The following is a 24246-nucleotide window of genomic DNA, read 5'->3' on the forward strand; positions in this document are numbered from 1 at the left end:
ATAATTTGACCATTGCATGCATTAAGCGTTCCCCATCTTCATCTATACCAGATTTTCTACATATCTCACCGGAATACTCAATATAATCTTTACTGAAAACAAGAAAGTTATACTGCTTGGTGATATCAATATTATTTATTGGATATTCATAACTACAGGACAACAGTATATAGTGATTGCTTTCTTGGTTTCGGCCTCGAGTCACTAATTTCATCCCCTACTCGATTTTCACCCAATGGAACTGGTACTCCATTGGCTGCGTTTTAAGCAATATCACACCAACGCCTAGCGCAGGAGTCATTGGTGTGCTTATCACTGATCATCTTCCCGTATCCGTAACTTTCGCCGCAAAACTACATCTCTATAACACGTGTCATTTTACTGCTAGCTTAAATCAGGACAACTTTATCAATACAATTTATGGCACTGACTGGAGTTCCATTGGCAACTTGAGTGATCCTGAAAAAGCACTAGAGACTTTCTGCTCCTTGTTTCTTAAAGCAGTGTATGAAAACATTAAAACTGTCAAATGAAAGAAAATATTTAAATTGCCCCATAATTCCTGGTTAACCAAGGTTTGTTAACTAGCATGCGAAAGAAACATAATCTCTACAGGAAAAATAAAAAATAGCCATACAATGTGGGTCTAAAACATAGGTAGAAAAGATATAGTAATATGTTTAATAACCTTCTAAACAATCAAAACGACGTTATTATGAAAAAGAATTTTGTAAGACAAAAAATAACCCCAAGAAAAATGAAAACTTTTCAATTACTTTTTAAATAGGCCACAGGTTAGTAGAATAATTGATAAAATAAGTTATTAGCAACAAATATTCACTGAGGCATCCGGCATTGCTAACTAATTTTGTGATTACTTCTATGAGATGTACAATAGGGAGTTTGTCTACAGCGGAAAACAGCAAACGCAAGTATTTAGTGTTAGCGTTAACGTTTCGTGCTGCAAACTGCGCATGCGCAGAACGTAAATGTAGCCAGAACTCTTACGTGCGTACTCAATTTTCGGAATATAGCGTTTAAAGCTAACGCACGCAAGGGGATTCCGTACGTAGCGCAAGATGGCGGCGCCTGTTGAAGAGAGAGCCGTCCACTTCGGATCTATCCAGTCGTCGGCCTGCACTGTTCGGCTCAATTGCTCCCTACTAATGCTCGTGTTTGCTTTAGACTTGTGTGATGATGTTTTGACAGCAGCGTAGAGCTGACAAATGGACGTTGTTTTCGATATACGTTCTCGATTAGCGGCGGAGTAGGCTTAATGAGAGGGTTTGCTCATGTTTGCTCATGTTTGCTGTATCCGCCTCGAGATGGCATCCAAATGTATCTGCGTTAGCGTTAGCGTATTGCTCCGTTCCGCTATTCTAAAACACTACCTTGTACCGCGCAGTGCAGCGTTTCTTTGCGTTAGAGTTGCGTCGCACGCTAACGTTAACGTAAGCGTTTTCCGCTGTACTAAAGCTCCCTAATAACAGACCCATAGCTCCAACGTATCCTCTTTCCCGTTGCAACCATTCATTTTTTTCTCTCTTTCCTGTCAACCCTGATGAAGTGTGTTCTATAATCCTAATAAATCTAAAAAACTCTAGCGCCAGGCTCGCTGCAGCTGTTTGACTTTGGGACCTTAGCCTGTATACTACTATTAACCAACTATGTATCTTGAATGAATAATAAACTGAAACTGAAGTTGTGTTTCCATTTATACATGCCATATAAATGTTGCTTCACTTTCAAGCGGAACAGTGATGAGCGCCGGCCTTTATTCCGCGTTCGCCCAGCCCGCCGCGTGATTAGGCCGATCTGAGTACCAACAGCAGCGGCGCCGCAGCTGGCATGATTTGCTGCTACGCTCCGCGGTCGTCAATTCTCCCACTTTCCCTTGTACCTACCAAAGCGTAGGCGCCGCCATGTCATTACGCTTGCAACGTAAGCTTACCGTGTTACCGTACGTACATCCGCGATGAAAAGTATGTGGACAAAGGGTTCTGAAAAAAGCCTGAATTTCCTCGATTGCTTGGAATGTCACCTGCAACTAAAGACTGCGGTTCAGAATTCCCATTGAAAATATTACAGTTCATTTTTCAGTTTCATTTCATTGGTTTGCGTTACCAATACGCGTATTCTTCACTGCGCTCTGATCTGGTACACTTTGCACAGATTTTTATTGCCAACAAAAAGAATTTGCAAACGCTATATACTGAAGCTAATATTGTGCATGAGTGGCCAAAGATTGCGTAGAGAAAACTGGCATAAGTCATCAGCAGATTGATCCATTATTAAAATGTTCCGGTCGAATAATGCATCATTCCTGTATAGGTGCCCACTGATGACATAGCTAACCATTCTGATTCCATGAACTCGGAGTGTATGCAAACGACACTCTAGTGCAAGTACTGCATATGCAACCAGGCAGACGTACCCCTAGGCCAACGAGCCTCATCATCCGTGATGAAGTCGACATTCCCATACAGCTTCTCCTTGAACTCGACCAGGTGGTCAGCTTGTGGAAAGCGTGCCGAGAAACCGGTGATCACAATGTCGTCGTCTTTCATGGCTACCTGGAAACACAAGTTCAAGTTTATTGGTTGGTGCTGCATGTACAAAAAAACGGGCTTGCATTTTACATATATACACCATCAGGAGGTCTCAGAGTAATAAACTGCGAGAGGGAGCTCTTATCATTAGTTGGCACATAAGGGTATTATGGCAGCAAGAACTAACAGGGCGAAAGAAAAAGCGTTAGAAATACAATTTGTAGGGGACAAGTTACAACAAAAAGAAAACAATTATATATGCGTTAGAACACCGCCATACAATCACAATAAATACATTTTAACATGAATGTCTACTAAAATAAAGCAACAATATCGTTTTTTTACATAATAAAAACAGACTGGACATTTCAGATAAAACTTATGTCTGAATGTGAGTCTTTATTTCAGACATGAATCGGCATATACATGGCTGAGAAGACAGGAACAAAATAGAGTGATCACATACAGATGCTCTTGAGCTGAAAAATATATATTGAAGGTCGGGTATCGACGTTATGCGAACCATTTTCAGGTCCTTGATAATCGAGCATCTTTTCTGGTTCTGCAAAGCGCTAATCATACGGGCGAATGTGTTGGCGCAAGGTGAGCAATAGCGTTTGTGAAGACGTCAGCAAGGCAACGACGATGCTGACGACGCTAGTATGGCGGTGATGGCATGATGACTAATTTGGTGTTGATTTGTTGTATTGCAGCGAAGGAGCATCACGGTTTCGCGCGACGCTGGTCACAAGATGTATCTCATTGTCATCAGGTGCATGTGCTGCGTTGAAAAGGAAAGGCGAAGACGACGACGACGAAAGCCATAAATCGTCGGCAACGGCAATAAAATCATCGCCGCACGCCGTACGCTGACTGAAAACGTACCAGGGTGAGCAGGCAATGACGGCTCAATATAGCGAACGAGATGGAGGAAGGCAGGCCAGAAGCGCGCGGTCTCCTTTCGCGCGCGAGGCACGGGGGCGAGGCGACGGAGAGAGGTAGGCAGGGGGAGGGTGCCTTTTGCTCCGTCGGCTGCTGCTTACAGCGCGACCGCGCGGGCGCCGTATCGTGAAAGCGATCTGCTATGTGGGCGAAGTGCGCACCCGCACGCTGCGCTTTCCTTCGTATGCGCTTTGCTTTTGACGTTTAGTTCGCGTTGAAGCGGGACGAGAGACCGCGTGCAGGTCAATTTTCCCGCTGCTGCTGGCGCGCTTTCTCACTCCGGCATTTTCAAAGCGAGTTCCCGCGGTCATCGAGCGAAATGAGTTCATGTTTACCTGTGCGCACGTGACACCGTGCTTGTCTATTTAGTTAGGAAGCGGATGTTTACAACTTTATACAGACCATTCAACTACTATCCATGTTTTCTATAGCTCTCTACTAAATTACTGTCGCAATCGATGCGTCGCATTTCGGGCGAAACTTCCGACTTTTTTTCTGCCAGAACTAACCCTGGGAGTTATGTCAGTGCCACCACTGACAAATCTGGGGGGCGGATATAAACAACCTTTCTGCCGCAAGTGTCTCGAGTACGTGATCTTTCTGTAAATATATATATATATATATATATATATATATATAAACTACACGTATATAAACAGGTGAACTTAAATCGACTTAAAACATACATAAAGTGAAACATTCGTTACGTCCCGGGCTCATAAACCACTGTGTGTGTATATCAAGTGCGGTTTTCGAAGTACAAATATTAGTATTCAAGAGCAGCATGCTTTATTACGCCTTATCTGCCTTAATGGGCCCAAATTTCATAGCTGTCTCTACTTTTATAATTGCAGAAAGCAATAAGTTTCTGCGGACACACATAATCGTTACTCATTGCAGCGTTAACACCTTCGGTGATCCATCGCAGCAGTTCATCAGAGAACTAAGGAAGCTAGCACATCCATGGGCACGTTGGCAGACTCCTTCATAAGTGATCAAATTGCTTTCGGAACAAATAACGGCAAAGTGCGGGAGAAGCTGCTGCGCGATAACAAGTTGAAGTTGACGAAAGCAGAACAAGTATGCAAGGCAGCTGACTTGTCTGCCGTCTAAAACAAACTCGGGGTACGAGAAGGTCATCTTGACGCACTTATGATAGCGGGCCTCGAACCGCTCGCAGCACCGGACTACGACGCCATAATCCTAGATAGGCGCGTCGACGAGGCCAGGGCGGGGTCAAGTAACAGTGGTGACCCAGCTGTGTTCAAGTGCCGTAGGTGTGGGCAAAGGCATGCAGCTTGGAACTGCCCAGCATTTGGATGCAGCTGTCGGCCATAAGGGGGCAGAAATCATTTTGTCGTTCGCTGCAACAGCAGTGAGCAAGTTGCGAAAATCAAAAGCTGCCAGGAAAACTTCAGTGAGTGAGTAAAACAACTTTATTGAGACCAGGGGATTGAAGCCTCGGCCTATGCAGCGCCAGGGGTGGTAGAGAGACCCTTTCTCCCGGCCGCCTCTCGAGCTCGCTGGATGGCCCATAGTTGATCTTGCAGATCTGAGCTGATCAGCGTGGCTTTCCACCGCGCCCCAAGCTGTTCTGGGGAGACTGCATTTTTACCTTGAACATGTGCGACATCCCATAGAATGTGTTCTAGGGTGACGTGTTCTGTCCTACATAATTTGCACAAGTAATCTGGGTATAGTTCGGGGTAGATGCGATGTAGGTGCACCGGGTGGGGGAATGTTCTACTTTGAAGTCGCCTCCAGTCAACCACCTGAGATCAGTCTAATTTGAAGCTAGGAGGTGGGAATATGCACCTCGAATTTTGGTAGAAGCATATGATGTCACAGAATCTGAACATTCTGTCCCTCTCCTTCAAGGCCTCCCCTCCCGTTCCTTCGGGGGAAGCTTCTTCGCGAGCGCGGTTAATGAGACCTCGCGCGACGCAGTGGGCTTCCTCGTTGAGGTAGGGAGTGGGGGACTCACAGGAGGTGTGGGCTGCAACCAAATGATGTATCTGTCTTCGAATTCCTTTGATGATATGAAATGTGCTTTAGCGGTCTCGGGCGATATTCTTCCTCGCGCATAGTTTCTGATGGCCGACTGCGAGTCGCTGATGACGTATCTACATTTGGGGGAAATTAAGGCCTGAGCGATAGCTACTTATGCAATTTCACTGTTATTAGAGCGTATCGAGCACGCGCGTATGTACTCGTGGTTGGAGTTTATTACTACGGCGACGTAGGATTCGTGAGTCTGGTATTCCACTGCGTCCACGAACAACGCCTCCTTGTCTCTACCGAAGGCATTGAGTAGAGCTTTAGCTCTGCTTTCCCTCCTTCCCTGATCAAGTTCGGGGTGCATGTTTTTGGGCAGAATGAGGACCTGGATGTTTTCCCTGATTACCTTGAGAACCGACACTTTACATCCTTGTTGATTGTGATAGCTTATCCCTAATTTACTGAGGATACTCCTTCTCGTGCGAGAACCGGCTAGTCTCTCCAACTGAGCAATCTGTTGAGCCTTGATCAGCTCCTCTAAAGTTTGGGTACACCCAGTTGAAGTAGTCGCTCGGTGCTGGTGGTATCTGGAAGGCCGGGAGCTTGCTTGAACGCCTTTCGTATGAGTGCGCTGATCCTAGCTTTTTTGGCTGAATAACAATTGAGGTACGCCGCCACGTATATAATGTGACTTATGGCGGAGGAATATATAAGTCTGACGACGTTAGCTTCTTTCATTCCCTGGTGTTTGTTCGTGACACTCTTGATTAGCCTTATTGTGTTGGTGACTTTAGTTACTAGCCTCTTGACGGTTTCTCCGTTAGTGACCCTGCATTCGATGATGAGTCCTAGGATTCTGATCTGTTCCACTATGGGGATAGTCCTCCCGTTTTTGGAGCGAATTTGGATTTATTCGTAGGCTCGGTTCCGGTTGTAACCCTTGGGTGGTCTGCCTTTGAGCGTGGGTCGATAGAGGAGGAGTTTGGATTTAGGCCACTCGAGGCCAGTACCTTCGAGATACTCCTCGAACGTGTCGACGGCCTCCTGGAGTCTCCGCTCTATCTTTCCGTGGCTACCTTCAGACGCCCATATGGTGATATCATCTGAATATAAGGAGTGATTGATTCAGTGTACATAGTTAGCCGTTGCGGGAGTCCTATTATGGCGAGCCGTCAGCGTCTCGACGACGACGACGATGTTGCGCCTCGGCTGCTCCACACGTTCAAGCTGAGCGCGAAAGTAGAACGGCGACAAAACGGCAAGAAGGGCGGCAAGAGCAACAGCGTCTGTGATAGTGCATAAATAAATGTGGGCAACCAAACGCCATCACGTCTTCCCAAAAGTGGTGACTCTGGACTTCCGACGCCAACGCGCCACCTGCTTGTTCCTTCGCCAACGCACCGAGTGTCCACGGTAAACACCTTCAGCCTCGTTCATTCCGGCTCATCATTGACACCCCCCCCCCCCCAACAGCGACGTGACACCAAATCCTACGGTACCGGAACCTGTCGTCGCTACTCTCAAGCTACCGGAGTTTTGGCAGTCGGACTCAGAACTCTGGTTTCTGAGTGTCGAGCCTCTCTTCCGACATCGAGTAACATCGCAAACAGCAAGGTACGACTACATCATCGGTGCTTTACCACCTGCGGTGATCGCCATCGTAAGGGACATTCTGCGCTCTTCGCCCCCTGACACACCCTACGAAACTCTTAAAACAGAGCTTATACGCCGGACAACCGAGTCGGAACAGCGCAGGCTGCAGCAGCTACTCACAGCGGAGGAGCTCGTTGACCGAAAGCCCACGAAGCTTCTGCGTCGCATGCGGCATCTGATTGTGGACTAGTCTGCTGCATTGGACGCATCCATTCTACGCGAGCTCTTCCTACAGCGACTGCCACAGCAGGTGCGGATGATCTTGAGCGTGTCCTCCACAGAAACCCTCGACTCACTGGCACAGATGACCGACAAAATTATGGATGTCGGCACCCCGGCCATATCTGGAATCGAGAGAGGACGTGACTTTTCCCTCTTTGCGCCGGTCCGCGACGACCGCTTGGACCGTCTCCTTCAAGCTAACGAGGAGCTCAACCGCAAAGTGGACCAGCTGGCCGCTGAACTCAGCTCGCTCAAAGCAGACCTCCGAGGCAGTGCGTCACGACAGCGACACCAAAGCTGCGACAGATCACCAAGTCTGCCTCGCAGCGTCTGCTGGTACCATCGCCGATACGGAGCACGCGCTCGTCAGTGCAATCAGCCATGCCAGTTTGCGGGAAACGCACGGGCCACGCGCTGATGGCGGCCAGTGTTTCAGGCCCGACATACAGCCGCCTATTCCACGTCACTGATCGCGTCACGAAAGTCCGGTACCTCATCGAAACAGGTGCCGAAGTGTGCATCGTTCCTCCTACGCTGGAGGACCGCCGACGACGTCAGACCACGCCGCCTGTCACTGCTGTCAATGGTTCAACCATAAGGACCTTCGGACACAGGTCCGTTACGCTTGACATTGACTTGAGACGCACATTTAGATGGGTTTTCTTAGTCGCTGACGTGCGTGTACCAATCATCGGTGCAGATTTTCTTTGGCATTTTAAGCTTGTGGTAAACCTACGACATATCCGTCTCCTGGATTCAGAGACCCACCTAACAGTTCAAGGCATGACATCAAGTTTACCACCTTTGCGTCTCGTGCAAGCTCATGCCACAGTCTCTCCGCCATGGTCTACACTTCTGGAGGAATTTTCTTATCTCTTCCGTGCTCCATCTCTTGAAGACCCGGTACGCCACCATGTCACTCACCACACTGTGACAGTAGGAGCGCCGGTGTTTGCACGTGCTTGTCGTCTCGCTCCTGACCGTTACAAGATCGCAAGGCAAGAATTCAAGCATATGCTTGAGCTCGGATACGTCCGCCCCTCTTCTAGTGCCTGGTCATCACCGCTACACATGGTCCCCAAGTCATCAGGTGACTGGAGACCGTGCGGTGACTATGGCGCCCTCAACAAAGTGACGGTACCGGACCGCTACCCGATACCACACATCCAGGACTTCACGGCATTGCTCCACGGTTGCACCGTATTCAGCAAGATCGACTTAGTGAAGGCATACCACCAAATACCTGTCGAGCCTTCCGACGTACCGAAGACTGCCATAATAACACCTTTTGGCATGTTTGAATACATACGTATGCCGTTTGGTCTACAAAACTCTGCACAAACCTTTCAACAGTTCGTGGACCAGGTTCTTCGTGGTTTGACGTGCTTCTTCGCGTACATCGACGACATCCTCGTCTTCAGCACCTCAGAAGCGGATCACTAACTTCACCTGCGTCAGCTTTTCACGCGGCTCCGCAAGTACGGACTAGTCGTCAACGGACCGAAGAGCGAGTTCGGAGTTTCTTCACTGGACTTCCTTGCCCATCGCGTGGATTCCCGTGGGATCTCTCCACCAGCCGCGCACGTGGAAGCTATATTACAGTTTCCACGACCAACAACTACGAAGAAACTGCGTGAATTCCACGGGCTTGCCAACTATTACCGGCGGTTATTCACCACTGCGCTGCTATCTTCCAACCGCTCCATGCACTTCTGTCCGGTCAAACGAAGCCCAACGCTTCCATCTCCTGGACAGGCCACGCCGAGACAGCTTTCAGTTTCATCAAGGAAGCGCTCGCCAACGCAACACTCCTCGCGCACCCAGAGTGCGACGCCAGTACGTCACTCACCGTGGATGCCTCGGACGTCGCCATTGGAGCAGTCCTGCAGCAGTTGGTCGATGGAGTTTGGCTGCCGATCGCTTTCTTCTCCCGGAAGCTCTCACAGACCGAGCGCCGTTACAGCACATTCAGTCGCGAACTGCTGGCGGCCTATTTGGCTGTCAAGCATTTTCGCCACTTCCTCGAAGGTCGGCAATTCCATATCCTCACCGACCACAAGCCACTCACGTGTCTTTCGACCGCTACCAACTCTTCCCACACTCCACGTGAGATCCGCCTACTTGCCTATATATCAGAGTTTACCAGCGACATCCGACACATCAGTGGCAAAGACAATCCTGTTGCTGACGCTCCATCAAGAATAGAAATCAACGCAACGGTGGATGAGCGCCCGCCAGTCGATTTTGCAGCCATGGCTACTGCACAACGCGAGGGCAGCGAACTTCAAGTTCTACGACTCCAAGAGAACTCCCTCAAGTTCGAAGATGTCCAACTTCCAGGCTGCGCAATTCCACTCATTGTGACACCTCTACCGGACGTCCTCGTCCGTATGTTCCAGCGCCATTTCGCCGCAGCATCTTCAATGCCTTGCATTCCTTGTCGCACCCCGGCATACGTGCGACTCAACGCCTCGTCACAGAGCGCGATCTATGGCCACGAATGAACATCGACGTCCGTCGCTGGACACGTGCTTGCCTCAAATGCCAACAAACCAAAGTCCAGCGTAACACAGTGAGCCCACTGGGTACCTTTACGCCTCCAGACTCATGGTTCAGTCACGTGCACCTGAACCGCGCAGGCCCTTTGCCCGCATCGAACAACAGCCGGTATATGTTAACGTGCGTTGACCAGTTCATGCGGTGGCCTGATGCACTACCGCTCACCGACATCACGGCAGAGTCAGTTGCCCGCGGACTCATCACCGTGTGGATAAAGCCGTTACGGAGTTCCCAAAACCATCACAACAGATAGAGGTCGTCAATTTGACTCCGCGCTCTTCCGAACTTTGTCCCGGATGTTTGGTGTCAACCACATCAAGACGACGGCCTACCACCCGATGTCGAACGGCATGGTTGAGCGATTTCACCGCCAGCTCAAAGCCTCGCTCATGGCCTCACCATCACTGATACCCTAGACGGAGCGACTACCACTCGTCCTCCTCGCCCTTCGCAGCACGATACGTACGGATGCGTCCTGCTGCTCAGCTGAGCTCATTTTTGGCACGATCTTAAGGCTTCCTGTACAGTTTTTCGAGGCGTCACCGATACCACCACTGGACTTTGCCGATTATGCCAGCCGCCTCGGGAATGCCATGAGAGACGTGTCTCCTATTCTGCCGCGTCAACACTCACGCCCATCTTTAACCAGTCGTGCTCTCCGCGATTGTACACACGTATTCGTACGTCACGATGCAGTCAGACCACAACTGCACCCGCCTTACGACGGGCCCTTTAAAGTCGTCAAGCGTTGCCCGAAGCATTTCGTCCTGCTTCTTAATAGGACGCGAAGAGTGTCTTCGTTGACCGCATTAAGCCGGCCTTCCTCGACACCGACGCCGTTCCTGAAGACGACAGGCCATCCACAAACACTAGACGAACGCGCTTCGCAACAGCAGAACCTACCAATTGCTCATAGAGATCGTTCCTTCGCACACTGGCTACTTCGCTAGAGGAGGGCCCTACGGCGAGCCGTCAGCGTCTCGACGACGACGACGATGTTGCGCCTCGGCTGCTCCGCACGTTCGAGCTGAGCGCGAGAGTAGAACGGCGACAAGACGGCAAGAACGGCGGCAAGAGCTACAGCGTCTGTGATAGTGCATAAATAAATGTGGGCAACCAAACGGCATCACGTCTCCCCACACTATCATTAATAGATTCAAAAGCACGGGCGACATGACTGAACTGAGCGGGGTGCCAGCGCTACCCTTGTGTCTCTCCTCAGATCTGAGTTCTCGCACTACAAGGGATGCGGTTCTGTCCGTTAGGAAGTCCTTGACATAATTATATGCTCTCGATCCTAAGCTTAATTGGCTTATCTGATTTAATATAGCTGCATATGCTGCTTTGTCAAAAGCTTTTTTTGAGGTCTTGTTTTATTGTCTAGGATCTGCTGTTTGATTTACAACACGGCGTCCTGTGTGAATAGCTGGGCGCCCCAGCATGGAGTCTTGGTAATTTTCGTTCTTCTGAAGATAGATAATGATTCTATAGAAGAAAGCGTGTTCCATCAGCTTTCCAGTGCAGGACGTGAGTGAAATTGGACGTAAGTTCGATAGATCGGGTGGTTTTCCGCGCTTTGGGATAAGGATTACATTAGCATCTTTACGTAGTGCTGGGATGGCGCCTTTATATATTGCGTGAAGTTCTCTATTGCTTGACCGTCTAGGTTCCGGAGAGTTCTGTTGGTGATCCCGTCCGGTTCCGGTGCGGATTTGATATTGAGCTTGTGTAGCGCTGCCCTAATTTCAGCTAGGGTGAACTCCTCGTCTAGGAGCTCATTTGTGCCTTCGGTATATTGCCCGTGCTCTGTGACGGGGTTTATGGGGATATATATGTTGCTAGCCTCGGTGATAAAATGCTCCTCGCTGCCTTTGTATACTCGTGCACCAGCTTACGCAAGGTTTGCGTGTTCCGATTTGGTGTTATCTGGGCCGAGCAGGTGTTTGAGCATGCGCCATGTCTGGCATGCGTACATTTGCCCATCCAGAGCATTGCAAACTTCGTTCAATTGTTGCTTGCTTAGCTGCTGACAATATTCATCAGTCTGCTCGTTGAGCTTGGCTATAGGCTTGTGCAAGCTCCTATTGTGCCTCTGCCCCCACCATCTGTTCTGTAGTGATTGTTTGGCCTCGCACATGTGCGCGAGACGGCTATAAATCTTCTCTATGGGGGGATCTGATGTGATCGTTTGCGTAGCCTCGCTGACGTCTTGAATAACGTCTTTGATCCATTGCGCAATATTCTGGATGGAAGCTTGTTTTTGGCGTCTCTGACTTTGAGAAACTTATCCCAGTCCGTCCATCTAACCTGCCGTCTATTGAGTTTGTCGTCCACCACCTCTTCAATATTGATTTCTACTTTACGATAATCGCTCCCCAAATCTTCAAATGTGTTTTTCCATTTGGCAGTCCCGGCGTTATGAAGTAATGTTAGATCTAGGGTTGTGTTCCTAGCAAGACCAATCCATATACGCGTGGGGGAGTCGGGGTCGGTGATGAGAGTTAAATCGGTTTCTTGAATATCCTGCCATAGCGTTTTGCCTTTGGCTCTTGTGTATCCGTATCCCCATGCGCTGTGTGGAGTATTAAAGTCTCCTCCAATGACGAGAAGGTTGGGTCCCGCTATTACTACTGCCTTCTTAAACAGAGAAAGGAAGCGTTGTCGTATGTGCGCAGGATTGCTACACAAATTTAAGATAAACGTGCTCGGAAGTATTTTTCTTCTAGGGGGAAGCTCTACGAGTATGTGCTCTATTTCTGTAATCTGGGTGTCGTGGCGGATTGCTACGATTCCCTTCCTTACCAGGGTGGTTAGTGTTCTATTATCCCCGGTCGTGGGGCCGATCGCCTTATATCCCGATAGCTTAGCTAAACCGTGCGTTTCCTGCAGAATTAGAACATGTGGTTTGGTTTTGCTCCTAAGGTGTTGTTGTAGAACTGCTCCCTTCCCTTCATAGCTGCAACAATTCCACTGCCAAATAATTAAATCTTTTTCCTGTGCTTCCCTATTTTGATTTCGGTATTAGGTGCTTTTTTCCTGTACGTCCCTATTTTTACTTGGGTATTGAGGAGGGAGGGGGATGGAAGGAGGCAGGTCTCATGACATTAGCTGGGACAGCCGTCGATATGGTGCCCTGCGGTAATTGTGAATTGCCCACGGTGCTGATCACCAGGCTGTTGGCTGGAGGCGCCAGAGATGCCCTAGGGTTGAGACTGGCTACGTTAGCCTCGAGTTTATCTAGTCTATTCCTAATCATGGAGATTGCAAGCGAGAGGTTGTTGGTTGCATCTGCCTGTTCTTTAACTGCCTTCTGTATTTCGGACAATGTTGGATTCAGGTTTGAATTTTTCGACGCGGTTTTGTCACTAGACACCTGAGCTTTTCTTTTCAGTGGCGGAGGGGTGCTGTCCTCTTCCATTCCATTATCTGGGATTTCCACGGGTGTCTCCAGGCCCGCGGAACGTGTTTGACAGGCAGTTCTTTCAGTACAGCTTTTAAGGCTCTGAATTTCCCTAGTGACTTGCGATATTAATTCTCTAACCTGATGGTTTTCTTTTTTGATCTTGGCAATTTGATTGAGATCGTGTGCAGTCTCCCCCGAAGACCCGGGGCGCGTTCCTTTAACCGCGTCTGACCTACGTTTAACCGCGTCTGAGTGGCGGATCAATCGATGGCCCTTGCCGCGCCTTGGTCAGGACCGGGATCTGGAGCGGAATGGAGTCCGGCCTCCTCTCAGTTTCGGTCTGGTAGAGTGGGAGGTGCGACCCCTTGACATCGTGCGGGATCCAGATCGGGATCTGGGCCCAGGCGTTGCCCTCCTCCTGGATCTGGACCTCCCGCAATCGGTCGGCGAGATGCTCCTCCTGTTGTTGATGCTGCATTTGTCGGAGCCATTGGCATTGCTTGACGATGTAGGGTTTTTTGAACTTGGCTTGACAGGCTTTGCCGGCCGTGGGATGATCCATGCCGCATAGCTGACATCTTGGCTGACACTTGTGGTCCTGACTTGGGTTGGGCGTTCCACATCCCGCACATAGTTTGTCGTTTGCCCTCAGGCACACATCGCTCCTGTGTACAAGTCTGTTGCACTGTTTGCAAAAGTCCATTTGCTTTCTGTATAGAGAACATTGCGTAAGCACTCCTCTGTATAGGACGTATGACGGAACTTTGTAGCCGTCGAAAACTTCAACATCCTAGACATATCGGTCAATAAGATTATGCACCAACAAGGCTGGGCAGTCGAAGCACAAGTGGCGAACAGGGTGCCCGAACCCAAGGTGAACATGGGCACTTGAACTAAAGGTGAACACGGGCGCTCAAGCCAGCCTTCTACCGCACTGCATGTACCAAAGCCTACAACCGAGGATGCAGCTGAATTCTAGCACTTCCGTGCTGCGTTAGTACGGCGGTGGGATCTTCAAACACCTTGGACTTGTGACGACAAAGGCCACAATATGCGACAGCTCAGCTGACATCGCCTTTTTCATTGTAAAAAAGGGATGCCAAACTATTGTAGGGCTCCACGCCAGTGAGACACTGTGGCTTTTCAAACGATCTGCCAACGCTGTAAGGGCAAGCGACCGCGAACAAGTGATGAAAGAGTTTTCTCAAGTTTTCAAGGGCACGGGGTTCCTTCTGCGCCCGCACAAAATGGAGCTACGTGAAGTGCCGTCCCCGTCGTTCAACCCGATGTATGCCTCTCTCCTTGCAAAACTGACAACGGGAACTCGACCGAATGTTAAAGGCAGGCATCATCACAAGAACAGAGAAACCAACAGACTGAGTGAGTCCACTAGTCATTGTAAGAAAAAAGAATGACGAACTGACGGTGTGCATGGAGCCCGGGAAAATCAATGAATGCTTGAAGCGCGAACACTACAAGATGTCCCGACGAGAAGACATCGAGGCAGAAATCGTGGGAACGAAAATTCTTTCTTGCCTTGATGCTAAGTCGGGCTTCCATCAGATACCGCTGGATGACGAGACTTCCAGAGTATGCACATAGACTACTCCTTCGGACGGTGTCGGTTTCTGAGACTGCCATTCGGGATCGCGTCGGCCTCTGAAGTCTTCTAAAAGACCACGAGTCAAATATTTGATGCAATACCAGGAGTGCGCGTTTATGTAAATGATATTCTGATATGGGCTCACAGAAGGAAAGAACACGATAAAAGGCTGAGGACTGTCTTGGAAGCAGTACGCATTTCTGGCCCTACTTTGAACGCGGCAAAATGAGATAGGGGTGACCAAAATTTCGTTCTTGGGTTGACCAAAATTTCGTTCTAGGGTGACGTAATCTCCGAAGAGATCATACAGCCAAATCCCGCCACTGTGAGCTCCATGCATGACATGCCAGCACCCACCGACAAGCTAGTAGTACAGCGAATGATAAGCGTTGCCAATTGCTGTGGAAAGTGTCTGCCAGCGCTGGCTGTAAAAACTCAACTCATGCGCCAGCTGATAAAGAAAGACAAGGTTTTTGAGTGGAGTCATGATCAATCTAGGGAATGGAATGAGCTATGCAAGTGCATCCGCATGCAGCCTATGTTGGCAATTTTCCACCCCAGAAAAGAGACCAAAATGACCCCGGACGCTTCCCCTTATGGCACAGGATCCGCTCTAATGCAGGGATACCAGGAATCATGGAAAGCTCTCGCTTACACTTCGAGGGTGCTGACCGACACACAGGAAGGATACTCGCAGATTGAAAAAGAAGAAATGGCTGTGGTGTTCGGTTGCGAAAGATTCCATCACCCTAGCGTACGGACCTAATGTAATTCTCGAAGCCGACCACCGTCCTCTAATAGCGATCACGCAGAAGGCCATTGGTGAAAAGTCACAGCGACTACAGCGTTTTCCTCTTCGGCTGCTGAAATATAATTTTCAACTACAGTTTATTCCAGGGAAACTGCTAGTGCTGGCGAACATGCTGTCACAGGCTCCAGTCAGCAGACTGGACCGAGACAAAGACAACGATGACGTGGAAGTGCATGTCGTTAGAATCGTTTCGTCACTCGTTAGCGAAGCAAGTCAAGCCCGGTTGTCTCAAGATACGAACAATACCAGTTAATTGAAGTGCGTCATCGAATTCATAAGGAAAAACAAGCCGTTGGGGAAAAGCTTAAGACCTCCTCAAAGGAACTATTTTTGGTAAACGGTATATTATTCAAAGCGTACAAGCCATTGATACCAACAAATATGCGTCCGGAGATACTACGCAGAATACACGCGGACACATGGGGATTAACTGGATTAACATGTGTAGATCACGAGCATGACTGGTCGTTTTCTGGCCAGACATGAATACGAACATTGGCAATCTCGTGAGCACGTGCGCAGTTTTCAAAAAATACTCCTACAAGCAACATAGCGAGCCTATCATGATACGCCCTGTCCCTGAGCACGCGTGGTGCGGAGTAGGTTTCGACCTGTTTGAGTATGCCGGGAGCTTCTACCTCAGGGCATACGATGCGCTGTCAAACTTTCAGAAGTATAATTGCTGCGCGACACATAACCTGCTACAGTCATTAACAAACTAAGCGCAATGTTCCCAACGTATGGCATCCCCACTGACGGAGGGCCTCAATTCACGAGCCGAGAATTTTCATACCTTGCCTGAAACTATGACTTTAAGCATACAATTTCAAGCCCTAGATTTCCCCGTTCAAACAGACGGGAAGAAAAGAGTGTAAAAGTCGTGAAAAGAATTATAAAAAAAGTCCCTTGGTAAACGGTTGGTCACCAGGAGAGCTGTTTCAAAGTGAACGACTGTGCACGCCAATACCGCACTTCAAGGAAACAACACGCCAGGCTGTGCAAAAACATCAGCAGACTGTGCCAACGAGGGCACATCTCCCACCTTTGCAGAAGGGGCAAGTCATGCGCATTCAAGGCGACACATGGGCAACGAAGGCGAAGGCTGTCAACAGGATGCGGCAGAGGTCTTATGTGGTAACTGCAGATAAGGGCAAAGTTATAGGGAGCAACCGCCGGCATTTGCTTGTAGCGAAATAACTACTCCAGAGTTTTGCGGAAGATACGTTGGATGAGGAATCGGACGACGAGGAACCAGTTCGACGTGAACCACCAACAGGCAACCAGACCACGTGAAGCCATGCGCTTAGATCCACCTGAAATAGAAAGCCTGCGGAGCGGTTAGGCCGGGGCGAGACTTTCGTCCTGGCCCCATGCCTTCTGTGCCCCATGCATTGTGTCCTCGCAATGCTGGTCGAACCACCATGTTACCTATTTTTGTTTTGTTTTCCACTCCTTCAAAGGCAGGAAAATGTATCGATATGTAATCTAGACTGGTCGGGGTATGCGCAATGCCGGTACATATAACCGCACACATTCTGTACGATTCTCTTTTGCTATCTTTCCCTTTAAACTGCTAAATACGAGGCCTGAATACACCAACGTATCTTTTGCTTCCTCGGAGCTGGCCAGTTCGTATCTTACCTAGATACTCAACGAAACGTGGTGTCACAAGTGGCTACGCGCACCATACGCTACCAATGAAGTGCATCTCCGCCTGCAACAGAACTGGCATCGAACTCCTGAAGCCAGCAAAGCAGCGGCGGCTAGTGGGCGACATAGGAAAGAACTGGCACCTGTTCAAACGGAAGCTTGAACTGTTTGTAAGTGCATACGCCACATGGAAGAATGCTTCCAGGACCCGCAAAGCGATCGTGGTGTATTGGTGTGAGCAAGCGACTGCTGTGTTTGAAGACAGAGGCTCGATTACACCATCGGTCACGTATCATTTTCTTTTTTCATATATAGGACGGCGATTCAGGAACTTACCGAACTCCCACAAATTGGGAAGAATGCGGGACCAAGAATGGTTCGAATTGAAAAATCTCCATAGACAGCTAATGAAATTCTTTGGCAAAAAGCAAACAGACAGTTGAGACGTTCGAGATTATGGCACAACGAAAGTACAAAAATGTAACATTTTTGTCGCGAGCAGCGGTTGATGGTCGTCTCGCGCATTTGTCACCGAAGCTTTCCATATTGATAAATTTCCTAAAAGATGCGTGAACACACCTCCAATGGCTTCGGATAGCCGAACGATTGCTTTCTTTCACCTATATGCCCATAAATAATTATATTTGAAGTTCTCTTTTGAATTTTGCCTAATGAGTGTCGGTCGCCTTTTATCCATTTTTCTTGACCTTTGAAAGTCGTCACGTGCTTGCGCTAATACTTTATGGTCCATGATCTTCTGTGTCCTTACAATTGATTCTTCAATAAAAAAAATGTCTTAGTAGGCAGCGTTGGCGTCTGCAAACATTTCGTCTAACCACATAGCATTCCTTTCAACACTTTGCGCTCGTACTGTGGTTCCATCGTTAGACTCACTTTGAATTTATAAGGCTTGAGAAAAAAATACCCATACTCGGAAAACGAATATTACTAATTCATGCAACAAGTTGTTGAAATTACTTAAAGAAACATTTAGTACCCAATGAAACACGAACGTAGGAGCTTGTCCAGCGCTGACAGACAGACATGAACTTTATTTGGTCCCGAGGAACTACGTGGCGACCCCCTGTGGGATATCCGTAGTAGTCGCTGGCCGCGTCCACGTAGGCGCAGGAAGACCGTGGTCCTCCGCCCTTTCGCAGGCCCTCTGGACAGCCTGGAGTAGGACTGAGAGTACGCTGCTTTTAAGGGCTTTGTCCCAGTCCGCTTCTTTGCTTAACGGTGCGTTACATAACGCAGGGCATTGCCAGAGCATGTGAGGCAATGTACAGAAATGCACACCACAATCTGGACAGTGTGGTTCTATATTTGGGGCGATGCGACTTAGAAAGCCTCTCGAACGAAAGGACCCCGTTTGGAGCATTCTAAAAGTCGCCGATTGAGACCTGTTCAGCTTAGAATGAGGTAGTGGAAAACTCCTCCGCTCTAACTGGTAGTGAGAAACTATTTCTTTGAAAGTAAGTAATGGGTCGCTGTGCTTAATTTCGTCCGGCCCCCCAAAAGCTTCCATACCGCCGCGGCGGGTAAGAATCTCGCGCACCGGTTATGAGCAAGCTCATTGGGGTTTGGGAGATTTATAAGAATATTCAGACCCATGTGGGCTGGAAACCACGTAATGGAATGAAAACCAGTAACCACCCTATTTCTGAGGATGGCCGCCGCCTCTCGAGAGATGGAAGCCGATGCAAAGGCACGTATGGCCGCACGAGAGTCTGTGTATATATTGGGACGCACAGGGTCCCTCATTGCCAAAGCTATGGCTATCTGTTCTGCTACATCGATGGAGATATGACGGAAAGAAGCCACGTTGATGAGTGTACCGTTCGTATCGACTACTGCAGAAACAAAGTTGCTGGTCTGTCCATATTGGGCCGCATCTACGAATGCTGCCAAGCTAACGCAGTTGCTTGTTTTATTCGAGTATATTGTGTTAGGGAGAAAGCCTTATATGTCTCGTTTTGAGGTGACATTGAAAAAGTGGAGCCAAAAGTAGGACAAAAATCGGTAAAAAATATGTACAAAAAATTGATCGCTCAATAAGATCCTTACGGACCCCATAACATTATATATCAATCCATCCGGAATAGAAATATGAATAAATGATCATGATAGCCAATAATTAATTCTGATAATAGCTATGACAAATTGGAAAAATGGGTCGAAAAACATGGAAAGTGCCCAATAAGCGAGAAATGATGATAGTAATGGGGAATGATGATAATGATAAAAAATGGATATACAGAGAATAGAATGAAGTGAAATAAGAGAGTTTATAGTGAATTAACGGGGTTTAGTTGAGTGATAAAAGTCAAACGAAAGGTAATGATGAGATAGGGTGAGCTAAGATAATGAAGAGTAAATGAGAGTGAATTAACAGGGAATGAAGGTGAATCAAGTTGCGATAGAGTGAATCAAGTGATGAAAATTGGGAATTTGGAGTATAAGACTGAACCAACTGTGATGGAAGTAAAACCGAGATGGGGACAGAGTGAATGAAGGTGAACAAAGCAGTGATAGGGTGAATCAAGAGTGAATCATGTATCAATTAAGAGTGGATTAAGGGGTTATGGAGTGGGGGAGTGACTTGCAAAAAAATTATATAAGATTTGAGTGTCCAAGTGAGAGTGACTCAGCTGAGTTCCGAGTCACGCTTCGACTTTGCTTTAATCATAGGAAGGGTGACTTGCAAGCAAACATGGCTTGCATAAAATGACTGTATATTGTGGTTTCAGAGTGATGATGTCTCAGCAAAAAAGTGCTGAGTGACGGTCCTAGTTTGGGTAATAAAGGGTGACTTGCAAAAATGACTCCATAATTTGGGTTCATAGTGACGATGACTCTGCAAAAATAACGTCTTAGGCGTGGTCCGACTTTGATGAAATGAGGGTAACTTGCAAAAATTGACTTTGAAAAATATGGATTGGGAGCTAAGATGACTCTGTAAAAAGTAATCGTCGTGTTATTGAGTTAGCGGCGCTCGGGCTTTCGCCTTCAAGTCGTCTTTGTTGTAGCATAAGGGACCCCTAGTAATTTTTTGTTTATGTTGTACTTATATTATTTTATGTGCACATTAGCAAATGGTTTGCTGCTTATTTTATTGCTGCAATGAGAGTATATAATTTCATGAACTGTACGCGCTAAGTTCATCTTATAGAAGATGAGGTTTTTCTTGATATATTTAAAGTTACTATCTTGTTCCGTTTTAACATTCGCTTTGTATTGCATTGCTTAACTTTTTCTACACGAGCCATAGTGGCTGAATGCAGGCAAGGACACACAATCTCTCCACGGCTATTCACTGCATGCTTAGAGGATGTATTCAAGCTCTTAGACTGGGAAGGCTTAGGATTGAGGATCAACGGCGAATATCTCAGCTACCTTCGGTTTGCAGATGACATTGTCCTGTTCAGCAACAACGCGGACGTGTTACAATAATGATTGAGGACCTTAACCGAGAAAATGTAAGAGTGCGGTTAACGATTAACATGCAGAAGACAAAGATATTGTTTAGTTGCCTGGCAAGGAAACAAGAATTCAAGATCGCCGGTCACCCTCTAGAGTCGGTAAAGGAGTACGTTTATCTAGGCCAATTACTCACAGGGGACCCTGATCATTAGAAGTAAATTTACAGAAGAATGAAATTGGGTTGAAGTGCATACGGAAACGCTTTTATTTTGTGTCAAATTGCATTACGGGTGAGAGAACAAAAAGCGCATTAATTGGCTTACAACGCCATGCGTGCATGTGGCGATCTCACCGAGCTCGCTTCAAAATAGCACAGACCAACAAGTAGTACATTTTTAAACAATGCGGTTGCTACTTGCAGCTTCAAATAGCTACGTTCTACGGGACACGCAAATAGGCAGAATGCAGAAAAGCGCTGCGCCGCAGATCTGCCATTGTATCTGCTAGAAAACATCTCATCGAACTCGTTGAATGTCGCTTGCGAGATTCCTGTAGAAGCGCGAAAGTCTAATTACCCAACATATTTACCGATCCAGCTGCATAATACCAGCTCTTGCCTCTGGTACAACAGATGCATTTGTGCGACAACACAGGTTCACGGAATACCGTATTCGCGGTGTCATACAGCGTCCATCGTAAGTATACAATATGTATATTGATATATATATATATATATATATATATATATATATATATGTTGCCTTTTTGTGCTTATGTTAATTGCAATAGAATTGAGTGTTGAAACAAATTTTCTTATAGCTTTCGACTGATAAATGTCCTAGCTGCTAGCGGTTGGGTTGTCCATCTGCCGCAGATACTCTGAAGCCGCCTATGATGTCTGCTCTTACACTTTACTTGCAAGAGAGCAGCCAGTGAGAATATTAAAGTTCGACTTTTGATTAGTCACAACAAAACGTCTGTTGACTTTTGAACGACTGTTGAACCTAACGAGACGCTTTTCTTAGCAAGTTGTATAAGCTATAGATGGATTTATACAAGCGTCTGCAAAGTTCCAGCAGGACATTTTACTGAAAACAGATTGAGTAAGTCTGCACTGTATAAGGGCAAAAATCTATAGCTCACAACCAGTAATAGTTTGCCTTTAGCGAACGTTTGAATTCGATCAGCGAGATATGGAGCCTATCGATGGCCACGTACTCAGTAGATATAGTTCGATATCACACTAATTGCTTACGATATAAACGGTGACCACATGGTGTACTTCAGACCAGCCAAATGCGTTATGGATGACAAGGGGCCAACACTGCAAACATTTTGTTTGCGCAGCGGCGGGTCGGCAGCTTATTTACAGAAAGATCGAGAAATACTCACAGCAGTGCTCTTCCAGCGTATTTGTGTTTAGCACCACAGCAATTTCTCGTTTTGATCCATACGGGTATTTCTCGCACTTCACCAAAAAACTGCGTTCTGAGGGAACGTGAAACAAACTTGCCTAGATGGATCCGCTGATCACTCCCAGCATTTGCAATGGAAGCCTTTGCCGGGCTGAGTTTATAGCCCCTAGTGGAATGATCCTTATAGCAGAAATACTCATGCAGCATGCTGTTTTACGGTGTTCCGACAGGGTCCTATAGTAACAGCAGCATGACACGAAGATAAAATACGCGTGCACTTACAGGAAAGAACAGCTGGCAACAACCGCGAATGAAAAAAGCATACGCGAGAAGCCGCTGCCGTCATTGGCCTGTCAAATATAGAATAGTCGCTAAGGGTGACATCACAACTTAGCGTTAGACATGTTTCAAATGTGCCTACGTGAGTTTCTAGTCAACATCTGACAGGGCGAGAGACATTGAAGAAAATTCTGCCTCTGTATCTGCAGAAACGACAATGGCAGGGTACGGTGCGTGAGGCTTGTGGGATGTTTCTTTGCGTTTAAAGAAATTAGTGCTACAGCTTACGAGGCAGGAAAAATCCCATCGTTAATAACAACAAAATGCGCCGCACAACTGAGATTGTAGACAAGAAAAAAGCATTTTTAGTTGACCTATCAAATAACAACTAAATGAGAAATGAAAGGCGAAAGTTTATTTGTCAGCTTCCTCGACCTAGTTAAAATGCCTCCCCCCCCCCCAAAAAAAAAAAAGAAGAAAACGTGATTACGGGGTCAGCGACACGCAGTTACTCAACCAGTAAAATTTGGCAATTAAAAAAAACACTCTGGGTGAAAATTGATGTCATGCAGAGTATTACTTTTTTTAAGTTGCCGAACTTCGTTTTTGAGCAACTGCGTCTCACTGACCCCCAAATCAAGGATATTTTACTGATCATTTCAGCTAAGGCCCCGAAGCTAAAAAATACTTCTGATAAATCTTCTAAACGTTTCTCAAAAACTTAAAAAAGGGAAGTAGGCAACAACACTGCTGATTTATTTCGTTATAAAATCCCCAAAATGCAAAAATTGCTAAAATAACGAAGATTGGAACACTTTAGAGACGCCTAAAAAGTGGTCGCCGATTCCTGGGAAAACATAGAATACCCACACAGGACTCGTAAATATAGTACTGCGATTCATATTGCATGATTATATTTTTAGTTACAAAATTTAGCCCCACACCTATGAATGATCCTTTGATCAGACCTATGTAGACCTGATCAGACCTGATCAGACCTATGTAGTTCCCTCAGACCTATGTATGATCATCCTAATGATGGGTCTCTATTCTAATAATAAAATAAAAACCACACTCATAATAAAATCTTATCTCATTATCTTTGTTGTAGCAAAAAAGAGCGACTCGTAGAATATGATCTATCGTAGAATATCGCTTCCTGAAGCCAGCCTGTTCTCTTGGTTGGCTGAAGTGAAGTGTTGCCCTGATTCTATTGGAAATTATCTTGGTAAATATTTTATACAATACTGAAAGCAAGCTAATGGGTCTGTAATTCTTCGATTCTTTAACATCTCCCTTCTTTTGGATAAGTATAATTTTGGCGTTCTTCCAGCTCTCTAGTACACTTGAAGTTGTGAGGCATTGCGTATAAAGGGCCACAAGCTTTTCAAGCCTGATATCTCCTCCATCTTTGATTAAATCTACTGTTATTCCATCTTCTCCAGCAGCTTTTCCCCTGGTAATGTCTTTCAAGGCCCTTCTAACTTCATCGCTAGTTAAAGAAGGAGCCTCTGTATGCGGTTCATCACTATTTCGAATGAAAGTAGCTTGGCTACTTCTAGAATACGCTATTTTAATAAATTTTGTGTGAACAGCTGTGTTCGGGCAGGCCAGGGAGGTTTACTACGAAGAAAGTTTGATTTAATCAGTAAAATTTAGACAAACGCGCAGTGTTCTCCGAGGTGCAGTGGTCTATACTTACTCTACAGAAAAATATCTCACTTAGCCTTTGTTCAACA

At 47.0% G+C, this 24246-nt stretch overlaps 1 protein-coding gene across 1 annotated transcript in view; it reads right to left on the minus strand.

Annotated features, from left to right (window-relative positions):
- Window positions 1-22385, minus strand: part of LOC119445414 (fatty acid synthase-like) — a 175163-nt gene extending 152778 nt beyond the window's left edge. The window contains 2 exon segments of the mRNA XM_049663271.1: window positions 2435-2573; window positions 22206-22385. Coding sequence (XP_049519228.1) covers window positions 2435-2567 — 133 coding nt within the window. The 5' untranslated portion in view covers window positions 2568-2573; window positions 22206-22385.
- Between the last annotated feature and the right edge of the window lie 1861 nt (window positions 22386-24246).

Source organism: Dermacentor silvarum, chromosome 3 (genome assembly GCF_013339745.2).
Source record: "Dermacentor silvarum isolate Dsil-2018 chromosome 3, BIME_Dsil_1.4, whole genome shotgun sequence".
Classification (NCBI taxonomy): Eukaryota; Metazoa; Arthropoda; class Arachnida; order Ixodida; family Ixodidae; genus Dermacentor; species Dermacentor silvarum.